Genomic DNA, 10,699 nt, shown 5'->3' with positions numbered 1-10,699 from the left:
TGCAAGTAGATTTTATTGGTTTCTCGCATTCAAAGACTAAATTGTAAATAAATGTTCAATCATCGATTATTAACAAATAGTAAAATCCTAAAGTAGCAGTTTAAATATAACACAATGTTGAAAGATTAATACAACTACAATCTTTGGGTCGCAGCAGAAAAGCTCAGCGCATGACAAGAACTGTGTATGGCAAAGTGTAATGTGTAGGCCAAATTTTCCCACCTGTACATTTAAATCTAGCCAGGATGAAAGGTTAGCGGGTAGTGAAGTCCATTTCAGTTGCTATTGGCCTATCAGATATGAAAATAATACATTGGTATTACAATCCAATCCTTTTTGATTTTATTATTTATAAGTAACATTAGCTTTCTGTAAGCATGAACAAGGCCACTGTCCAATATATCGATTGCAGCTTTTATCTAAGCATTTTCATAATTTGACCACGTCTCTCTATAGGTTATCATATTCAGGTTCCCATTTATTTGGAGGGAACTAAACCACAGTTGTACTCCCAGCCTGTCGCTTTTTTTGTTGTGCTTTTTAGGCCTATATAGGGGTTATTTTCAATACAAGATTACAATAATATAAAGACAACATCCATGCGTAAAGAACAACCCTGTCCAAACCTGTTTGGATAATGCTTTGCGCCACTCAGATGCACTTTAACCTACTTTAACTTGTTTTGGTTTTTACCGTGGGCATTAGGGCCTATGTGTCATTTCTATTTATACTGTTCAATATATTTTGTACACACATCCAGATACTCAGCTCGTTTGCGTGGTGACTTTTTTTAGGGATTGGAGAGATTCTCAGAATATTTATTTGTACGGCCGTGGACAGGTCAAGGATAATTGGGACAGTAGGCTATTATGGCCAGTCTTATATCATTGGATAAAAAAAAAGTAGTCTAATGAGTATTAAACAAAACGTGCCATTTCCTTTCAATTTATACAGCTTGTTTCATAATGGGAGGTCCAAGACAGGTTGAATTAATTTACATACAGGGAGGGACCATGGCATCTGGGCACAATGTGGAAGCAGCGGTGGATAAGACACATTTTATTACCATGTGTAACGCAACACATTTCGATTAGATAGTGATCCGATCAAGAACGGACGACAACCACATGTTAATCCAAGGTGTAAACCACAACTTCTGTTATCTGATTGTGCCATGTGACAGTGCGGACAGAGCAGGAGTGTTGGATCAAGATTGACAGGAATATCTGACATACATCTGCTAATGTCAAGGTAAGCAGGCTTTATCATACACACCGGCTTTCCTTATTAATTACCATATCATCCTAACCTGGGGCAGAGGGGGAAAAGGGCTAAGGTGTTAATCTTACATAGATACAATGTAGCCATTGTCCATTAAAGCTTATTTCCTGTTGGGAAAAAAATTGTAGCAATAGGAAGCAAAGTTTGAGTGTATGTTAGTGATACCGGACAAGACATATTCAAATTTGTACTCCAGTTTCAGTTTATTTATCAAGTTGAAGAGAGCATTAGAGGATCCATGTTATTCCGCCTCTGTATATCAAATATTCATAAAAGCAACTGAGGCATGGCAAGCAACACCATTTTAGCGTGATATCTCTAGTAATTAGGCCTACATTTGAAGTGGAGGCTAGTATTTGAACATCTTAAACCATTAAATATTTTTTCCAGTTTGAAGCCTGAAAATCAATTACAGTGTCATATGCTCATGTAATTTTGTCAAGCTTGTTTAAAAAAGCATCAGCTGTAATTTAAGATGACTTAATGACTTTGTTACATGATTGAAAGTCTTTTGTTTGGGCTTCAGTTCGTGGCACCAAGACATGTACAAAAAGCATTTTTCGTATTTACAAACACACAGCCACAAATCTGTTTACAGACATCATCCTGTGATTAAGGACATTAAGAGCGCTTTTTTTGTGTTCACTGGACGGCGCAGGCAAATTATGCTAAAGCCTTTGAGTCAATGTAAGTATGTAACGCAAGAACACAATAAGCCACATGAAATGGTTTCCCTGCGTAGTTGTGACACATTACAAATTGTGGGCTGCAAATTCTGCAATGCAATGCCGCAGGACAGCCATTTTATGGAGCTAACTTCGTTCTTGCGTTGCCTACTTACGTAGGCTATGAATTTGCCTTAACTGTGCTTTCATCCTTGGCTCAGTCAAAGCTTTTGCGAGCTGGATTGCTAATATACAACCATATGTTCACAAATACTTAGAAAACATAACTAATTACAGTATACAAAACATGACGAGCCAGTCAATTATCCTTCTTAGACAATTACATTTTAAAAAAACAATACAAAAAGACAGGTCAACACTACTGTTACACTTGTACTGTGAGACTTCGCAATGCTAATTCTACAATGCCATTTGTGTGTGGTTTTATTTATCCGTGCATGTGTCCCGCACCTCTGCAGCGAATGGTGGGGAGAAGTGATGGTCAGTGAACAGTCTTATTTTTCCATAGAGAGGTAGTGTCTTGTCAGATGAAACACTCCTGATCAGCTCGTGGTCTTACCTGACCAGGTGATAGGTCAACCAGTACATAAAAATGGGCTGGGCAGCTGCGATGGACATGGTCAGGTACATCCTCAGCTGGTTCCTGGCCCCGTGAACCAACACGCCTTGGGCTGCTGCCTCAGACAGGAGCTTGAGTCTCAACGTGCGGATCTGAAGAGAGGACCAAGACAGAGGGAGCCAAAATCAAGCTTGTGAACCTACGTACAGTAGTCAAGGCGCTAGCAGGGGACATTGGGTGGAGTAAATCCGATTCTAATCGTCCGCTCTTCCTGCTACTCACCATGAAGACGAAGATGGATATACAGCACCACAGCAGCGTTAGGTAATATCCCGTTCGACCAAATAGTAACCCTGCCACGACCCCTACAATCATCCTGCACACACACAAGGGAATCTTTCACAATTCATCCGCGTAGTTGATGTGTCATCATGTCTTTACAACTTTAGTATATACTTAAGACAACTTCCATGTTGAAAGACGGGGAAATCCAGAAACACAAACCGCAATGTCATACTAATCATGTCAGAGAGAGCAAGAGAGAGAGAGAGACCAGCCATACCCCACATATTTGTATCCGGAGAAGGCCACAAGATCGATAGTGGTGAGGTCTGTGTTGACTGTGACCAGGTAGAGACTGAGGAGGACAACCAGCACCTCCATGATGAGCCACACCAGGGCTGAGCTGGCCTGCATGCCCAGGATCTCAGGGGTAAACCTAGAGGGGAGATTAGGGTAGATATACATTTCAGGATACTCTTTATACAGAAAACTGGGAAGAAAGGTGCAAAGTGGACCAGTTTACCTGTTCTGTGTTCCGAGCGCTAACCCAGCCACCAGGATGTATGTGATGAAACCCATTGCTGCAAAATAATATAAAGCAATGTTAAAACAATAATAGGCTAGTTGCAGGTTTTATTTGTTTAGTTTCAGTCAGGGTGGTAGACCTGACCAAATCTCCTTTACCTGGAATGTACAAGTCAGGAGCGTTGATATCAAAGCGTGGAGCCACTGGGGTGTCCTGTTGGTAGCTCACTTCCCAGTTCTAATCAAAAGCAAAACAAAAACATACACCTTCTTCAGTCACCTATTCAATGAGAGTCATCCTAGGGCATAAGTTCAGTATCAGCTTGGTAGCTCTGAGTCTGGACATGGACACAAGCAATACCAACAGATGGTGACCATAGTAACACAGGGTGACATGGCATCAGTACCTGGTGCATGTAGGGGAAGACGAGCAGGCTGAGTTTCTTGCCCACGTAAACTGTGTCCACGGCAAAGTAATATTTCAGCTTAGAGATGGGGAGGAAACGATCCAGCTGTAGATGAAACGGAGCAAAACTAAGACAATTTAGGCCCACTTAATGACACATCATGTTGCTACTTACTAACTGGTACCACAGCTATGTACTGTCACTACCATGAGTCTTACATTTTTGTCCACCAAGTCTTTGCCCTGGCTGGCCAGGCTGCTCCCGTAAGCCATGGCCAAGTTGGACATGGGGTCTGAGAGGAGGGTCCGGCCGGGGTGGCCCATCGTCCCAACACCCTGGCCCTGGAACCCAGTGGGCTGCCCCCCCGGCGCTGCACTGGTGTCATCAAACAGCTGACTGGGGTCTGTCCTGTCCATTGACGTGCTCATCGTTTCGGGATCTGTCACACCAGAGGTGGATGAAAGCACATTCTGGTCAGTGGAGTGGGGAATACAGGCTGCAAGTACTGTGCAACACAAGCATGCATCGTTAATACCTGTGATGTTACGTGAAGCTGTAAGGTGGCGAACGGCAAACGTCCAATGCATTTTGAAGGACAACCCAAAATGTAGCTGCAAAAGGAGGAGCTATGCAGTGCACATTGACACAATTCAACAAATAGCCTGGCCTAAGCAGACAGTGCCTATAAAGGGGTCTCTTCACTCCATGTGTAAGATAAACCCTGTTCTCAGTCATCAATTCTGGGTGTGTTTTATCCCGAGTGCAGAATCACATCGCCCACTAAGCAGATGGACACCCTTATGTCACCCCAGCCACTTCCTATCAATGTATACTTTGTTCTTTCACAGACATCCATTGGCCTGCACCGTAGACTAATCTTAATATTAATACTTAACAACGAGATCAATTGAGATTAGGAACCTCTTTCTCAAAGAGAGAGAGGTCAACCAGGACAAGTAGGCTCAATTTCAAAATTAAACTTCAAAAACAGACACACTTATAGATCTCCACTCGTGGTCTACTGTAGAACCGGGACGATAAACCAAAAATGATCGGTACCAACCAAACCGAGGATTTTACAGATATCAATAACTTTAAGTATAGGAATGTGAAGTTTGAAATGAAATACGTCTGCTAATATGGGCTATTGCTAACTGGACAAATGGTACAATATTACAAGTAGCAGTAGTAGTTAAGCTCCATATAACAAAAGTAACTGGTGCACACTGTTTTAAAGTTATTCAATTTCTCATTATCGTGCCAATTTATCGCGATATAGATGTTTGTCCATATCGTGCAGCTCTAGTCTGTCTCAAAAAAGCCTATAGGCCTAAATAATGAAATACAATGTTTGTCATTCATTAGAAGCACATCTCTGATTCTCTATTTCTGACCTATTGAAATGGGTAGCCCTAATGTTTCATATCCTTTACCAAATCAGTAAGTTTACCATGGTACTCTTAGCCGTTCTCATGACTGCAATTCCATTCCATTAAGTGGAGCCAATCCATGTCCCATTTTGTCTTGTGAGTGAAATGGCCCATAGCTCTGACGCTTTCTGTTATAGTCACAGACATGATTGAAACAGGTTTAGAAACTTCAGTGTTTTCTATCCACACCTACTAATCATATGCATATCATATATTTCTGGCATGAGTAGCAGGAAGTTGAAATTGGGCACGCTATTTATCCAAAAGTGAAAATGCTGCCCCCTATTCCAAAGAGGTTAAGCAATGGCTTTTTTTCTGGCCACTTTTCCGTAAAGCCCAGCTCTGTGGAGTGTACGGCTTAAAGTGGTCCTATGGACAGATACTCCAATCTCCGCTGTGGAGCTTTGCAGCTCCTTCAGAGTTACCTTCGGTCACTTTGTTGTCTCTCTGATTAATGCCCTCCTTGCCTAGTCCGTGAGTTTTGGTGGGCGGCCCTCTCTTTGCAGGTTTGTTGTGGTGCCATATTCTTTCCAGTTTTTAATAATGGATTTAACTTCAAGGGTAGGGGGCAGCATTTGGAATTTTGGATATAAAGCATGCCCAAAATAAACTTCCTTCTACTCAGGCCCAGAAGAAAGCGTATGCACTCTAAAGTTTCCAAAACTGTTAAAATAATGTCTGAGTATAACAGAACTGATTTGGTAGGCAAAAACCTGAGAAAAATCCATTCAGGAAGTAGGATTTTTTTTTCTTCGTTTTCTACTCAATGCCATTACAGTACCCATTGACTTAGGACTCAAATTGCAGTTCCTATGCCTTCCACTAGATGTCAACAGTCTTTAGAAATAGTTTCAGACTTGTATTCTGAAAAATGAGGGAGTAAGAGCAGTCTGAATGAGTGGACCCTGCCATGTCAAAGAGCTTTTACATGCGCGCGACCAGAGAGTGCCTTTCTTGTTTACCTTTTATATTGACAACGTTATTGTCCGGTTTAAATATTATCGATAATTTAGGCTAAAAACAACCTGAGGATTGAATATAAACATCGTTTGACATGTTTCTATGAACTTTACAGATACAATTTGGATTTTTTTGTCTGCCTGTTGTGACTGTGGATTACTGAAGAAAATGTGCAGACAAAACGGAGGTTTTCGGATATAAAGAGATTTTGGACTGATCTTTGTGGGCTATACTGAGCCTTGTCTCAGGATGGTAAGTTGGTGGTTGAAGATATCCCTCTAGTGGTGTGGGGGCTGTGCTTTGGCAAAGTGGGTGGGGTTACATCCTTCCTGTTTGGCCCTGTCCGGGGGTATCATCGGATGGGGCCACAGTATCTCTCGACCCCTCCTGTCTCAGCCTCCAGTATTTATGCTGCAGTAGTTTATGTGTCGGGGGGCAAGGGTCAGTTTGTTATATCTGGAGTACTTCTACTGTCTTATCCGGTGTCCTGTGTGAATTTAAGTATGCTCTCTCTAATTCTCTCTCTCTCTCTCTCTCTCTCTCTGAGGACCTGAGCCCTAGGACCATGCCTCAGGACTACCTGGCATGATGACTCCTTGCTGTCCCCATTCCACCTGGTCCGGCTGCTGCTCCAGTTTCAACTATTCTGCCTGCAGCTATGGAACCCTGACCTGTTCACCGGACGTGCTACCTGTCCCAGACCTGCTATTTTCAACTCTCTAGAGACAACAGGAGCGGTAGAGATACTCCTAATGATCGGCTATGAAAAGCCAACTGACATTTACTCCTAAGGTGCTGACTTGTTGCACCCTCGACAACTACTGTGATTATTATTATTATTTGACCATGCTGATCATTTATGAACATCTTGGCCACGTTCTGTTATAATCTCCACCCGGCACAGCCAGAAGAGGACTGGCCACCCCTCATAGCCTGGTTCCTCTAGGTTTATTCCTAGGTTTTGGCCTTTCTAGGGAGTTTTTCCTAGCCACCGTGCTTCTAGGCTGGGTTTCTGTACAGCACTTTGAGATATCAGCTGATGTAAGAAGGGCTATATAAATACATTTGATTTGATTGAGGAGTTCACCACATCAGTCATTGGCTTCTTCAATAAGTGCATCGATGATGTCATCCCCACAGTTACCGTACGTACATACATACTCCAACCAGAAGCCATGGATTACAGGCAACATCCGCACAGAGCTAAAGGCTAGAGCTGCCAGTTTCAGGGATCGGTACTCTAACCCAGAGGCTTATAAGAAATCCCGCTGTGCCCTCTGGCGAACCATCAAACAGGCAAAGCATCAATACAGGACTAAGATCGAATTGCACTACACTGGTTCTGATGCTCATCGGTTGTGTCAGGGCTTGCAAACCATTACAGACTACAAAGGGAAGCACAGCCGAGAGCTGCCCAGTGACACGAGCCTACCAGATGAGCTAAACTACTTCTATGCTCGCTTCAAGGCAAATAACACTGAAACATGCATGAGAGCACCAACTGTTCCGGAAGACTGTGTGATCCCGCTCTCCACAGCCAATGTGAGTAAGACCTTTAAACAGGTCAACATTCACAAGGCCGTAGGTCCAGACGGATTACCAGGACGTGTACTGCGAGCATGTGCTGACCAACTGGCAAGTGTCTTTACTGACATTTTGAACCTCTCCGAGTCTGTAATACCATCATGTTTAAAGCAGACCCCCATGGTCCCTGTGCCCAAGAACACTAAGGTAATCTGCCTAAATGACTACCGACCCGTAGCACTCACGTTTGGCATGGGTCCTCAGATCCTCAAAAGGTTCTACAGCTGCACCATCGAGAGGATCTCGACCGCTCAGCCTCCGACCGCAAGGCAAATCAAATCAAATCAAATTTGAGTGTTGTGCGTACGGCCCAGTACATCCCTGGGGCCAAGCTCCCTGCCACCCAGGACCTCTATACCAGGCGGTGTCAGAGGAAGGCCCTAAAAGGAAGCCCCCCTTCTAGAATACTGCTGCTACTCTCCGTTATTATCTATGTATAGTCACTTTAATAACTCTACCTACATGTGCATATTACCACAACTAACGGTACACCCACACATCGACTCTGTACCGGTACCCCCATGTGTATAGTCTCGCTATTGTTATTTTACTGCTGCTCTTTAATTACTTGTTACTTTTATTTTATTTTACATTTTTTTAACTGCATTGTTGGTTAGGGGCTCGTAAGTAAGCATTTCACTGTAAGGACGGTCTACACCGGTTGTATTTGGTGCATGTGACTAATACAATTTGACTTGAATGTCCCCGAGCGGCCTAGTTACAGTTTTGGCAAGACTTGAACATGTCTGTCTAGCAACAATCTACTTGACAGAGCTTGAAGAATTTAACAATTAATAAATGGGCAAATATTGTACAATCCAGGTGTGCAAAGCTCTTAGAGACTTACCCCAAAACTCACTGCTGTAAATCACCGCCAAAGGTGCTTATTTGAAACATGTATTAATTTTGTCATTATGGAGTATTGTGTGTAGATGGGTGGGAAAGAAATATTGAATCCATTTTGAATTCAGGATGTAACGCAACAAAATATGGAACAGAATACTGTGTATTGGGAACAAGTACTGATTGAACACTGGGCGGAGACCAACAAGAAGCTAACAAAACAAGAGGCACAGTCCCATGTCCCAATTTAGGAGCAAGGTAATACGTGAAGGATTGAAATCGTAACTCTTGAGAGCGAATAGCGCGACCTTCTAACCTACACCTGAATAATGTGGCCCGAAACTGATCAGACATGTTTCAGATTCGCTGTCTACATGGAATATGACAACGTCACCAGATAGTTTACCTAATGACGTGCCTAACAACCAGCCAGCTAGCTAACTCAGTATTGTGCAATATGGCGTTAGCTAGCCATATTAGTAAGAAATTAGCTGTCATGATTGATAACACACCGCATATGACACACAAAAAGCAAGTTAGCTAGGAACATTTTCCAGATAGTTAGTTTAGCTTTGGCTTGAAGAGCAGCCATCGAGTGAGTTAGCTTGTTAGCTAGCTATTACTATTAGTATTAGCATGCCGGTTAGATACATTTCTAGGCCAAAAAGTTCAGACATCTTACCAATAGTTTGATCAACGTACGTTAACTTACGCTGTCTGGACACACTTTGGGTTGCGGTGTAATCCATGTCCATCAATTATTACAGGTAGTTTCGGATATCGTCTATAAAAACGCTGATATGAAACCATTCAATATGCTTCCTACAAAATGTGTACACAGCCACACCCATGTGTCAACTGGCCAATGATAGAATCGTAAAAGACAAGACGAAGTTGTTCCAGGAAAAATGTGGACCAATCGAAATAATCCACTATAATTCATTTATTTCTACGTCTACCATTTACCATCACTTCTTGGACAGACCATACATAGTCTTAGATATGCAGTTTTAGACACGTATTTGTCATTACATGGCCATTTTGATAGCGCACAGGGCTGCGGGCCAAACCGTTGTGGGTTTGCAGACTACCATAGACAAGAGTAGGGGTGGAAAGATCTCCTATATAGTAACATGAAAAATAGCCTTTTATAAACATTTCATGCAATTCTACTTTATGTTATATAATAGCGGAAACTGTTTTTAATACCACACGTTACCTGAAATTACAAGATAAGAATGGACAGAGAGGTTAGGCATCTGTTCATTTTATCATATTTCTCCAACGCCAAATCAGTGTGTCTTGTTTGCAATTAAACTGTCCCTGTTTGCAAATAATACAATCTGAGCATGGTGCTGTACTTTCAAAAGTTAGGCCTACCTTTCCACCCCAGACAGAGTAGGCATACCAACGCAGAACAAATATAAGCTTTAATTGCGGGCTACTCTTCTTCCATGGCTTAACCCAATGAGAGGTCACAAGTAAACCCAGCTCTCTTGGTTTAAACAGTTTAGTCAATTGATAGTGACAGAATTTGATTAATTCTCAAGCAAAGTAAATGTATTGTCTCCTCGGCTATTGAAGGTTGTAGCTCAGCCTCTGAATATCCAAGAAACGGAACAATGATATCCCCATATGTATCGGATTCATGTCTTTCATGGGTATTTTACAGCTTGTTCCTATTTAAAAAGCATCGGACCAAAGCGATGTTACATATCACTTTATTTAATCTCATTCATTTTATTTTCTTCAAAATCTTAAACTAGTAAAATCTTGTTAGTAAAATCTAAAATGAAGATGGATTAAATGAATTATGCCCACTCAGTTGCCTACTTTCAGCATCATGAGCTGTCCATTTCTGACTGATTGTGCCACGGCTTCTGCTTCAGCACCACAATGTAAATTACTCAAATATGGCTTATTGTGAGGTCAATAACTCTGATAAATAGGCTGACATGGGCAAGAAACATATTGCTTTTAATGAAATCAATTATAGTAGTAGCAAGCTATCAAAGTTGACCTCAGGTCCTCCTCATCTTCCTGCTCTCTTTCTCAAACTGAACGGAACATAGGCTATAGGCTTGTCCATGCGCAAGATGGACTAGGCCTCATTTTTTTGAAAGCCTTTGACTCTCCTGGACT

General features: G+C 42.1%; 1 protein-coding gene across 3 annotated transcripts; it reads right to left on the bottom strand.

Annotated features, from left to right (window-relative positions):
* Positions 1-1,459: 1,459 nt before the first annotated feature.
* LOC118385500 (protein YIF1B-like) lies at positions 1,460-9,736 on the bottom strand. 3 transcript variants are annotated; one of them, XM_035772690.2, is made up of 8 exons: positions 9,240-9,736; positions 3,959-4,179; positions 3,741-3,845; positions 3,493-3,571; positions 3,332-3,389; positions 3,089-3,244; positions 2,809-2,902; positions 1,460-2,678 (listed from the first exon to the last, which is right to left on the bottom strand). In XM_035772690.2, exons 1-8 carry the CDS (start codon positions 9,310-9,312, stop codon positions 2,523-2,525), a joined length of 942 nt encoding a protein of 313 aa, XP_035628583.1. In that variant the 5' UTR covers positions 9,313-9,736; the 3' UTR covers positions 1,460-2,522. The 3 variants fall into 3 exon arrangements, with proteins under 3 accessions (XP_035628583.1, XP_035628603.1, XP_035628593.1); XM_035772710.2 differs by having other exon boundaries at positions 9,260-9,725; XM_035772700.2 differs by having other exon boundaries at positions 9,270-9,721.
* Between the last annotated feature and the right edge of the window lie 963 nt (positions 9,737-10,699).

This window comes from Oncorhynchus keta, chromosome 1 (assembly GCF_023373465.1).
Source record: "Oncorhynchus keta strain PuntledgeMale-10-30-2019 chromosome 1, Oket_V2, whole genome shotgun sequence".
Taxonomy (NCBI): Eukaryota; Metazoa; Chordata; class Actinopteri; order Salmoniformes; family Salmonidae; genus Oncorhynchus; species Oncorhynchus keta.
This window is presented reverse-complemented; position numbering and strand designations above follow the sequence as displayed.

Coding starts and splice junctions, on each gene's coding strand:
- LOC118385500 (XM_035772690.2), bottom strand. CDS start 9,312: ATGGACATGGATTACACCGCAACCCAAAGTGTGTCCAGACAGCGTAAG. Junction 3,390..3,492: donor TCCTGACTTGTACATTCCAG/GTAAAGGAGATT, acceptor ATTATTTTGCAG/CAATGGGTTTCATCACATAC. Junction 2,903..3,088: donor TCCGGATACAAATATGTGGG/GTATGGCTGGTC, acceptor GTGTGTGTGCAG/GATGATTGTAGGGGTCGTGG.